Source organism: Neovison vison, chromosome 13 (assembly GCF_020171115.1).
Source record: "Neovison vison isolate M4711 chromosome 13, ASM_NN_V1, whole genome shotgun sequence".
Classification (NCBI taxonomy): Eukaryota; Metazoa; Chordata; class Mammalia; order Carnivora; family Mustelidae; genus Neogale; species Neogale vison.
In genome coordinates this window covers 109,386,031-109,398,872 of record NC_058103.1, presented here as the reverse complement: position 1 = coordinate 109,398,872, position 12,842 = coordinate 109,386,031, and the positions used below count along the sequence as shown (strand labels likewise).

Genomic DNA, 12,842 nt, shown 5'->3' with positions numbered 1-12,842 from the left:
GTTTTGTTTTTCTTTTTCAACATTTCCTTAGCAATTCGGGGGTCTCTTCTGGTTCCATACAAATTTTAGGATTGTTTGTTCCAACTCTTTGAAAAATGCCAGTAGAATTTTGATCAGGATGGCAATGGATGTATAGATGGCTCTAAGCAGTATAGACATTTTTTTTTAAGATTATTTATTTATTTATTTGACAGAGAAAGAGATCACAAGTAGGCAGAGAGGCAGGCAGAGAGAGAGAGAGGAGGAAGCAGGCTCCCTGCTGAGCAGAGAGCCCAATGCGGGACTCAATCCCAGGACCCTGAGATCATGACCCGCGCCAAAGGCAGCGGCTTAATCCACTGAGCCACCCAGGCACCCCAAAGCAGTAGAGACATTTTAACAATGTTTATTTTTCCAACCCATAAGCATGGAATGCTCTTCCATCTTTTTGTGTCTTCTTCAATTTCTTTCATGAGTGTTCTATAGTTCCTCTAGTAGATCCTTTACCTCTTTGGTTAGGTTTAGTCCTAGGTATCTTATGGTCCTTGGTGCTATAGTAAATGGAATCAATTCTCTAATTTTCCTTTCTGTATTTTCATTGTTAGTGTATAAGAAAGCAACTGATTTCTGTATACTGGTTTTGTATCCTACCACATTACTGAATTGGTGTAGGAGTTCTAGCAGTTTGGGGGTGGAGTCTTTTCGATTTTCCATATAAAGTATCATGTCATCTGCGAAGAGAGAGAGATTCTCTTTTTCATGCCAATCTGAATACCTTTTATTTCTTTTTGTTGTCTGATTGCTGTTGCTAGGACTTCTAGTACTATGTTGAACAACAGTGGAGAGTGGATATCCTTGTCGTGTTCCTGATTTCAAAGGGAAGGCTGTCAGCTTTTCTCCACTGAGGATGATATTTGCAGTGGATTTTTCATAGAAAGATTTTATGAAGTTAAGGAATGTTACCTCTACCACTATACTTTGAATCGTTTTAATCAGGAACGAATGCTAAGAAGACATACAAATGGCTAACAGACACATGAAAAAATGTTCATCATCATTAGCCATCAGGGAGATTCAAATCAAAACCACATTGAGATACCACCTTACACCAGTTAGAAAGATCAAAATTAATAAGAAAGTAAACAAGTATTAGAGAGGATGTGGAGAAAGGGGAACCCTCTTACACTGTTCGTGGGAATGTAATTTGGTACAGCCACTTTAGAAAACAGTGTGGAGATTCCTCAAAAAATTAAAAATAGAGCTACTCTATGACCCTGCAATTGCACTACTGGGTATTTACCCCAAAGATACAGATATAGTGAAAAGAAGGGCCATCTGTACCCCAGTGTTCATAGCAGCAATGGCTATAGTCACCAAACTGTGGAATAAACCAAGATGCTCTTCAACGGATGAATGGATAAAGAAGATATGGTCCATATATACAATGGAGTATTATGCCTCCATCAGAAAGGATGAATACCCAACTTTTAGATCAACATGGATGGGACTGGAAGAGATTATGCTGAGTGAAGTAAGTCAAGCAGAGAGAATCAACTATTATATGGTTTCACTTACTTGTGGAGCCTAAGGAATAACACAGAGGACATTGAAGATGGAAAGGAGAAGTGAGATGGGGGAAATCGAAGGGGGAGCGAAACCATGAGAGACTGTGAACTCTGAGAAACAAACTGAGGTTTTGGAGGGGGCCGTAGAGGGTGGAGTGAGCCTGGTGATGGGTAGTACGGAGGGCACGTATAGCATGGAGCACTGGGTGTGGTGCATAAACAATGAATTTTGTAACACCAAAAAGAAATAAAATAAAATGGAAAAAAAAAAGTCTTTTTTTTTTTTAATTTGTAGTATACCAAATGTACTAAATTAAAATATTCTGATTAATACCTTATTTTCATTTAAAATTAGAATATAAAAAGCATATGTTATAATACACATAAATTCAATCTTAAAATTTGATGATTCAGAGGAAATTTCAAAATCTTATATGAAAATAATCATTATGAATATAAATCTTTGCCTAAATTATATGGAAACACCACTAGGAGAAGATTTATTACCTAAATGTCTCCACAAAACATTTACTATAAATCAATCAGTATTTCTAGGGATTTGCAAGCCTTTTTAAAATTAAATTTTGAAAAAGTTTTACCTTCATGTGATTTTTCAAAGGATCCAAAAGATTAAAATGAATATTGCACTTTGGACAAGCTCTCGGAAAAGGTGTTCCATTTTTAGATTGATTTGAAGAGGTATTTGTACCTAAAATAAATTCAAAACACATATAATACAAAATTCATCACTTTATAACCTTAAACAACCACTAATAACAGTTTCTAAATTTACTACAACTTCTAAAACTTATGCATAAATAATCTTTTTTTTTAAGTGGGGGAAGGACAAATGGAGAAAGAGAATATTAAGCAGGCTCCATGTCCACAATGGAGTCCATTGTGGCTCAATCTCACAGCCCTGAGATCATGACCTGAGCTAAAATTAAGGTCAGATGCTTAACCAACTGAGACACCCAAGAGCCCCTATAATTTCTTTTTTATATGCCACATTTCACATTTACCTTTTGATGATGCAGCCTGGGAAGATGTCACTGAAAGAGATTTAACTGAAGGAAATACAGCTGAAGAATTTAATCCAGAAATACCATCACTGGGCTTTGGCTTTTTTGGATTAACGCTGTTTACTTCAGAAGTAGAAGGACGTTTTGATAAAAACGAACTTTCATTCATACCTACAATGAATTAAATAGTGGGAAGTATATTTTTAAACACTTAGGTATATTCCTTATAACAAAATAAAACTATTTGGGAGCTAAATTAGATGTAATACAATTGTATTATCCTATCATTCAACTGACAATAAATAATGATTAAAAACTGTTATGATCAAAAGTCAGGGGGTGTACCAAATATCAATCTTGAAAAAGAATAATAAAACGGGAGTATCACAGTCTCAGATTTCAAGATATACTACAAAGCTGTAGTAATCAAAAGAGTATGGTACTGGACAAAAAGAGACACACTGATCAATGCAATACGATAGAGAGCCCAGAAATAAACCCGTGATTTATATGGTCAATTAATCTACAACAAAGGAGGCAAGAATATAAAATAGGAAGAAGTCTCTTCAACAATGATGTTGGGAAAACTGGACAGCTATATGCAAAAGAATGAAATTGGACCACTTTCATACACCATCCACAAAAAATAAATTCAAAATGGATTAAAGACCTAAATATGAGATATGAAGCCATAAAATTTCTGGAAGAAAACATAGACAGTAATCTCTTTGAAATCAGCCACAGATACATTTTTCTAGATATGGCTCCTCTGGACAAGGGAAACAAATGCAAAATTAAACTATCTGGACTACACCAAAATTAAAGGCTTTTGCATAGCAAAGGAAACCATCAAAACAAAAAGGCAATCTACCAAATGGGAAAAGATATATCCAAATGATATATCCAAGAGGGAGTTAATATCCAAAATATAAAAATAACTTATACAACTCAACACCAAAAAAACCCCCAAATAATGCAATTAAAAATGGGCAGAAGACATGGACAGACATCTCTCCAAAGACATAAAAATGGCCAACAAGCACATGAAAAGATGCTCAAAATCACCTGTTAACAGTAAAACACAATTCAAAAGCACAATGAGACATCACTTCACACCTGTCAGAATGGCTACAATCAGGACAAGAAATAACAAATGTTGATGAGAATGAGGAACAAAAGGAACCCTTATGCATTGCTGGCAGAAATGCAAGCCAGTGCAGCCACTGTGGAAAACAGTATAGAGGTTCCTGAAAAAATTAAAAGTAGAATTACCATATGCTATGAGTAAAATTATAAATAGAATTACCATATGGGTAATTCCACTACTGGGTGTTTACTCAAAGAATACAAAAACACTAAAAGATATGTTTACTGCAGCATTATTTACAATAGCCAAGATATGGAAGTAATGCAGGTGTCCACCAAGAGATGAATGGATAAAGATTTCGCACCTAAATAAGTGGAATAAAGAAGAATGGAATTTTGTCATTTCCAGTAACATGGATGGATCTACAGGATATAAAGGATATAATGCTAAAGTAGTAAGTAAGTAAGTCAGAGAAAGACAAATACCATACGATTTCATTCACATGTGGAATTTAAGAAAGCAAACAAATGAACAAAGAAAAAAAGGACAGAAAGAAAAAAACCAAACACTTAAAATACAGAGAACAAACTGGTGGTTGCCAGAGGGAAGGTAGGTACAGGGATGGGTGAAAGAGGTGAAGGGGATTAAAAATAAACTTATTGTGATAAGCACCAAGTAATGTACAGAATTACTGATTCACTATACTATATACCTGAAACTAATAAATCACTATTTAATTATACTTGAATTTTTTTTTAAAGAAGGGGAGGGGCAGAGAGAGAGAATCTTAAGCAGGATTCACACCCAGAATGGATGTAACCTGATGTGGGGCTTGACCTCACAACCCTGAGATCATGACCTAAGTCAAGATCATGACCTGAGTCAAAATCAAGAGTTGGACACTTATCCAACTGAACCACCCAAGTGCCTCTATACTTGAATTTTTTTAATTAAATTAATTGGGGGGGGGTGACTAACATGGTGGCATAGTAGAAGGATCCTAGGCTCCTCTCGTCCCTTGAACACAACTAGATAATTATCAAATCATTCTGACTACCCAAGAAATCAACCTCAGACTGACATCACAACTAGAGGGAGAAAAGAGGCCACATCTACGAAGGTAGGAAATATGGAGACATAGCTTGGGAGAGAAAGGATTCATGGGTGCTGCAGAGGGGAGAGAACCCTGGTGGCTGAGAGAGGCACAAGGAGATCAATTCCCCAAAGCTACTGCTGGGAAAACGAGAAGGGCTGATTTTCACAAGTTTTTGCAAACAGAAGGACTTGAAGACTGGAATTTTAAAGGTTGGTGGGCTTGGCTGGAATAGACCCCCTGAGGGCACTGCCTACTCCCGGAGAAAGAGAAGGCAAACAACCCAGAGGCAGATGACACCATCTGAGGAATGTCTAAGGCACACAGCGGGGAGATTGCTCACTCTTCTTGGAGCACATCTGTGAGAGGTGGTATTTACAGAGACACCTCTCCAAGGACAAAAGAGCCAGTGGATGCTATTTCCTTCCCCTGTCCCTCAGCAGAGGCACGGAGCTGCCTACTAAAGGAAGCTTAGCTGGACATTGGCTGCCTAGCTTGCTTGCTCCAAGTCCCACAACCCTTTCCTCTGACTCAAGTGCCCTTCTCGGTCAAATCGGCATTAGTCCCAGTGCAGCAAGACGGTCCACCAGAAGACCAATGCAGGCCCCCACCCACACCACATCTTTAAAGTTTGGAGTTTTAAAGGCCAGCAGGGCTGGCTGAGATAGTGCCCAAAGTGCACTGTAAGTCTACTGGCAGGCAAGCAACCCAGAGACAGCAAGAAAACAGCAATCTGAAAAATGCCTGGGATGCATGAAGGAAAATTATTCATTTGCTCTTCTGGGTGTCCTTCCCTAAGAGCAGCAAGCATGAAGCCCCCTCTGTGGGGACAAAGGAATAGGCTGGTGCCATTTCTCTCCCCACCCCCCCACCTTCCAACTGAAACCCCTGCACACACCACATCTCCCAACCAGAAAGTTCTGCAAGGCTTCAGTTCTAGCGGAAGTAGCATCACATCTCATTTAATAAGCAGCAGACCAGAGTGCACCTAGTTAAAACTCGCCACATGCTGGCCAAGGCCCAAACACTACCCACTGCAGGCAAGAGCATCTGCATATGACTGAACTGAATGACAGAGCAGCCAACACACAGCACCAGAGTGCATGCGGCACACACGAGACATACCCTGAAGCATCAAGCTCTGGACACTATATAGCCTCTTCATAAAGCTGTTAGTCTTAGGAGCAGGAAATATAACAGGCTTTTCTAACTCACAGAAGACAGAGACTTAGACAAAATGCCATGACGGAACAATTCATCCCAAAGGACTATAACAAGAAAAAGTTACAGTCGGAGATCTAATCAAAACAGATACAGGTAATATGCCTGATGGAGAATTTAAAGCAACAATCATAGGATACTCACTGGGCTTGAAAAAAAGAAAAATGGAAGACTTCAGGGAGGCCCTTACGGCAGAGATAAAACAGTTAAAAAACAGTAAGTCAGAAATGAAAAATGTAATAACTGAGATTTGAAACAGACTAGATGCAGAGAACACAAGGATGAAGAAGCAGAGAAATGAATAAGTGATACAAAAGACAGAACTATGTAAAATAATGAAGCTGAATGAAAGAAAAGAAGAATTATGTATAATGAGAATAGACATAGGGAGCTCAGTGACTCCATCAAATGTAATTAACATTCATATTACAGGAATCCCACAAAAAGGAGAAAAGGGGCAGAAAACTTATTTAAGGAAGTAACAACTGAAAACTTCCCTAATCCAGGGAAGGAAACAGACATCCACATCCAGGAAACACAGAGAACTCTTATCAAAATCAACAAAAGCAGGCCAACACCAAGACATACTGCAATTAAATTTGCAAAATATAGTCATAAAAAAAGTCCCTAACTTACAAAGGAAGACCCATAAAGCTAGCTGCAGATCTCACCACAGAAATCTGGCAAGCCAGAAGAGAGTGACATGATATGTTTAAAGTGCTGAATGGGGGGTGGGTGGGGGGAACGCACCTGGGTGGCTCAGTGGTTAAAGCCTCTGCCTTGGGCTCAGGTCATGATCCCAGGGTCCTGGGATCAAGCCCCGAATCGGGCTCTCTGCTCAGCAGGGAGCCTGCCTCCTCCTCCTCTCTCTCTCTGCCTACTTGTGAACTGTCAAATAAATAAAAATCTTAAAAAAAAAAAGTGCTTAATGGGGAAAATCTGCACTAAGAATATTCTATCCAGCAAGGCTATCATTCAGAATAAAAGGAGAGATAAAAAGTTTCCCAGACAAAAACTTAAAGAGTTCATTACCACTAAACCAGCCCTCAAGAAATATTAAGGGGACTCTTGAGTGGAAAGAAAGACAATAAGTGACAAAGAAAAGAAAAGAAAAGAGAAAATCTCCACAAATAACAACCAAACAAGTAATAAAATGGCCCTAAATACATATCTATCAATAATTACTCTCAATGTAAATGAACTAAATGCTCCCATCAAAAGACAAAAGGTATCAGAATGGATTTTAAAAAAAAGAAAGAAAAAAGACTCTACCATATGTTGCCTACAAGAGTTTTTAGACCCAGAGATACCTGAACATTTAAACTGGGGGATGGAAAAATATTATCATGCAAATGGAAATCAAAAGGAAGCCAGAGCAGCAATACTTGCATCAGACAAACTTGATTTTAAATCAAAGACTGTAACAAGAGATAAACAAGGGCACAATATCATAATAAAGGGGCCTATCCAACAAGAAGATCTAACAATTATAAATATTTATACCCTAACATGTGAGCACCCAAATATATAAAGCAATTAGTAACAAAATTAAAGAAACTTGTGGATAATAATATAGTAACAGTGGGGAACTTTAACACCCCACTTACATCAATGGACAGATCATCTCACCAGAATATCAACAAGGAAACAACAGCTCTAAATGACACACTGGAACAGAAAGGATTTAACAGATATATTCAGATCATTCCGCCCTAAAGCAGCAGAATACACATTCTTTTCAAATGCACTAGGAACATTCTCCAGAATAGATCTCATACTAGGTCACAAATTAGGTCTCAACATGTACAAAAAGACTAAGATCATACCATGCATATGTTCTGATTATAACAATATGAAACTTAAAGTCAACCACAAGAAAAAAATGTGGAAAACAACAACATGTGGAGATTAAACAAAATGCTACTGAAAAATGAATGGGTCAACCAGGAAATCAAAGAAGAAATTTAAAGACACATGGAAACAAATGAAAATGAAAAAACATTGGTCAAAAAGCACTGACATGTCGCAAAAGTAGTCATAAGAGGGAAATATATAACAAAACAGGCCTACCTTAAAAGGCAAGAAAAATCTCAAATAAACAACCTAACATTACACCTAATGAAGCTAGAAAAAGAACAACAAAGGAAGCCTACAGTCAGCAGTAGAAGGGAAAGAATACAGATTAAAGCAGAAAAAAATATAGAAACTTAAAAAAAAAAAAATCATTAAAAGCAGGAGCTGGCTACTTGAAAAAAAATCAGTAAAATTTATAAGCCCCTAGCCAAATTTATCAAAAAAAGAAAGGACCCAAATAAATAAAATCACAAACAAGAGAGAAGAAATTACAACCAGCACCAAAGAAATATGAACAATTATAAGAGAATATTATGAAAAACTATATGCTAACAAATCAGACAACCTGGAAGAAGTGAATAAATTCCTAGAAACACATAAACTACCAAAACTGAAATAGGAAGAAATGGAAAACCTGAACAGACTGACAACCCAGTAAAGAAACTGAATCAGTAATCAAAAAAATTCCCAAAGAACAAAAGTCCGGAGCCAAATGGCTTCACAGGAGAATTCAATCAAACATTTAAAGAAGAGTTAACACCTATTCTTCTCAAACTATTCCAAAAAATAGAAATGGAAGGAAAACTTCCAAATTCATTCTACGAGGAAAAAGACTCAACTACTAAAGAACTATAAGCCAATATCCCTCATGAATATGGATGCAAAAATTCTTAATACCAGCAAATCAAATCCAATAGTATATTAAAAGAATGAAACACCACAATCAAGTGGGATTTATTCCTGGGCTGCAAGGGTGACTCATTTGCAAATCAATGTGATACACCATAATAATAAAAGAAACGACAAGAACCATATGATCCTCTCAACAGATACAAAAAAGCATATGACAAAGTACAACATCCATTCATAATAAAACTCTCAACAAAGTAGGGATAGAGGGAACATACCTCAACATCATAAAGGCCATATATGAAAAATCCACAGCTAATATTGTCCTCAATGGGGAAAACCTGAAAGCCTTTCCCTTACAGTCAGGAACAAGACAAGGATGTCCACTCTCACCAGTTATTTAACATAGTACTGGAGCTCCTACCCACAACAATCAGACAACAAAAAGAAACAGGAGGCATCCTGGAAGAAGTCAAACTTTCATTGTTTGCAGATACCATGATACTTTATATAGAAAACCCAAATATTCAACCAAAAAACTGCTAGAGTGGACACATGAATTCAGCAAAGTTGCAGGATACGAAATCAACATACAGAAATCTGATGCATTTCTATACACCAATAATGAAGCAGCAAAAAGAGAAATCAAGGAATCATTCCCATTTACAATTGTACCCAAAACCGTAAGATACTTCAGGAATAAATCTAACCAAAAAGATACAGAATCTGACTCTGAAAACTATAAAACACTGATGAAAGAAATTTAAGAGGACACAAAGAAATGGAAAAATGTGGGGTGCCTGGGTGGCTTAGTGGGTTAAAGCCTCTGCCTTCGGCTCAGGTCATGATATCAGGGTCCTGGGATCAAGCCCCACATCAGGCTCTCCGCTCAGCAGAGAGCCTGCTTTCTTCTCTCTGCCTACCTGTGGTCTCCGTCTGTCAAATAAATAAATAAAATCTTTAAAAAGATTTTTTAAATCTTTTTATAAAAAAGATTTTATAATCTTTTATATTTATAAAATATTTATAAATATTTATAAGTTTTATATTATAAAATTTTTATATAAATTTTTATATTATTTTATAAATAATTATAATTATATATAATTATGTGTATTTAATTACATATTAAAATATTTATTTTAATACATATTTAATTACATATTAATTATGTATATTTAATTACATAATAATGTATATTTAATTATATGTAATTTATATTATATTATCTATAATAATATAATATATAATATATTATATATTATATAATAATATAATTATATTATAATTTAATTATATAATATATAATTATATATGATATGATAATAATATATATTATATATTTATATATAAATTTTTATATATAAAAATTTTTAATATTATATTATTTATAAAAAATTAAAATCTTTAAAAAGAAAAAATGGAAAAATGTTCCATGCTTGTGGACTGGAAGAATAAATATTGTTAAGATGTCTATATTACCCAAAGCAATCTACACATTTAATACAATTCCTATTAAATATCACCAGGATTTTTCAGAGAGCTAGAACAATCCTAAAATTTGTATGGAACCACAAAAGACCCTGAATAGCCAAACCAATCTTGAAAAAGAAAATTAAAGCTGGAGGCATCAAAATTCCAGATTTCAAGCTATACTAAAAAGCTGTAGTCACCAAGACAGAATGGTACTAGCACAAAAACAGAAACATAGATCAATAGAACAGAATAGAAAACCCAGAAATGAACGCATAGTTTTATCAATTCATCTCCACCAAAGCAGGAAAGAATACTCAATGGAAAAAGGACAGTTTAGGGTGCTTGACTGGCTCAGTTGTTAAGCATCTGCCAGTGCAGGTCATGATCCCAGGGTCCTGGGATGGAGCCCCACATCAAGCTTCCTGCCCAGTGAGAAGGCTGCTTCTCCCTCTCCCTATGTCTGCTGCTCTCCCGACTTGTGCTCATTCTCTCAAATAAATATAATCTTTTAAAAAAAAAAGTTTTTTTAAATGTCCTCTTCAACAAATGGTGTTAGGGAAACTGAATAGCAATCTCCAAAGAATGAAACTAGACCACTTTGTTATATCATACACAAAAATAAATTCAAATTGGATGAAAGACCTAAACGTTGAGACAGGAACTAAAAATCCTAGAGGAGAATATAGGCAGTAACCTCTTTGACATTGGTCATAGCAATTTCTTTCTAGACATGTCTCTTGTGAAAGGGAACAAAAGCAAACTCTTGAGACTCCATCAAAATAAAAGGCTTCTTCTGAATAGTGAAGGAAACAATCCACAAAACTAAAAGGCAATCTTCAGGACGGGAGAAGTTATTTGTAAATGACCTATCCAATAAAGGGTTAGTACCCAAAATCTGTAAAGAACTTATCAAACTCAACACCCAAAAAACAAATAATCCATTTTGAAAATGGTTAAAGACTTGAACAGACATTTTTCTAAAGAAGACATACAGATCACCAATATACACATGAAAAGATGCTCAACATCACTCATCATCAGGGAAATAAAAATCAAAACTACAATGAGATATCACCTCATTACCAGTCAAAATGGCTAAAATTAACAACACAGGAAACAAGAGATATTAGCGAGGATACAGAGAAAGGGGAATGCAAACTGGAGTAGCCACTCCGGAAAACAGTATGGAGGCTCCTCAAAAAGTTAAAAATAGAACTACCCTATCATCCAGCAATTGTACTACTGGTATTTACCAAAAGGATATAAAAACCCTAATTCGAATGGATACATGCACCCCAATGTTTAAAGCACCATTATCAACAATAGTCAAATTATGGAAAGAGCCCAAATGTCCATCAACAGATGAATGGATAAAGAAAGATGAATATATATATATATATATATATATATATATATAAAATAGAACCCTACTAAACATAAAAGAGAATGAAACCTTGCCATTTGCAATGACAAGGATGGAGCTAGAGAGTATTATGCTAAATGAAATGAATCTGTCAGAGAAAGACAAATAGCACATGATTTCCCTCTTATGTGGAATTTGAGAAACAAAACAAATGAACATAGGAGAGAAAAAGAAAAAGTGAGGCAAACCAAGAAACAGACTCTTAAAGAAGAGAACAAACTGATGATTACCACAGGGAAGGTAGATGAAAGGATGGGTTAGGTAATGAGGATTCAGGAGGACACTTGTTTTGATGAGCACCAGGTGTTGTATGTAAGTGCTGAATCACTGAATTCTACACCTGAAATGACTATTACACTGCACATTAACTGGGATTTAAATAAAAACTTGAGGAAAATAAATAAGCATTAATTTTTAAGAAATAATTTTTTTTAAGATGTTATTTATTTATTTGACAGAGAGAGACACAGCAAAAGAGAGAACACTAGCAGTGGGAGAGGGAGAAGCAGGCTTCCTGCCCAGCAGGGAACCTGATAAGGAGCTTGACGCGGGGCTCGATCCCAGCACCCTGGAATCACGACCTGAGCCAAAGACAGATGCTTAACGACCAAGCCATCCAGGTGTCCCAAGAAATAAGAAATTTTTTTAAAAGTCAGGGGTATAAAAAAATTATACAAACATTTATTAGGGATTATACATATTCAAATAATTCAAGAAATAATCTCTTTATGAAAGAAAATACTAAATATGGCTTCAAATAAAGGGACTATATAAACAGCAATTATGAAAGAAGCCAGACCAAAATACCCCAAGCAAAAAAGAAAAAATTAAAGCAGAGACTACTCCAAACTAAGTTTCTACAAATGAATCACCTTTCAATGTTTTAAGTGCACTGGAGTTAGTTTACAAATGAAAAATTTTATTTTATTCTAAAAATCTAGAAAGACCCATTTTATTTATTTAAAATGTCTTATTTTTTCTACCTAAAAGGTGGGGGGGGGTAAGTCTACTCAGGGCTTTAGTTTATATTATCCATTTATTCAAAGCGGAAAAACTACAAAAGTGGAAAATACAAAGTGGAAAAACTAAACTTGAATGATAATACCTCATTCACTCATATGAAAGGGCTTGTAATGGAAGGAATAAGTAAAACGGTTTTCAAATTACGTTCCTGGACCATAATGGGCTCGTTTTAGGGAATATTTTGGTTGTGTCTGACAGAGGAACTCTTTCATATTTTATTTATTAGAATTTTGAATAAATTTTCTTTACA

At 35.7% G+C, this 12,842-nt stretch overlaps 1 protein-coding gene across 8 annotated transcripts in view; it reads right to left on the bottom strand.

The window, feature by feature from the left end:
• ZNF280D (zinc finger protein 280D) overlaps window positions 1–12,842 on the bottom strand; it is a 140,439-nt gene that overhangs the window by 94,370 nt on the left and 33,227 nt on the right. For all 8 annotated transcript variants that reach the window (XM_044231560.1, XM_044231559.1, XM_044231558.1 and 5 more), the window contains 2 exons: window positions 2,567–2,737; window positions 2,144–2,253 (listed from right to left, as the gene is read on the bottom strand). In XM_044231560.1, the coding sequence (XP_044087495.1) occupies window positions 2,144–2,253; window positions 2,567–2,737 (281 nt within the window). The remainder of the gene's footprint in view (window positions 1–2,143; window positions 2,254–2,566; window positions 2,738–12,842) is intronic.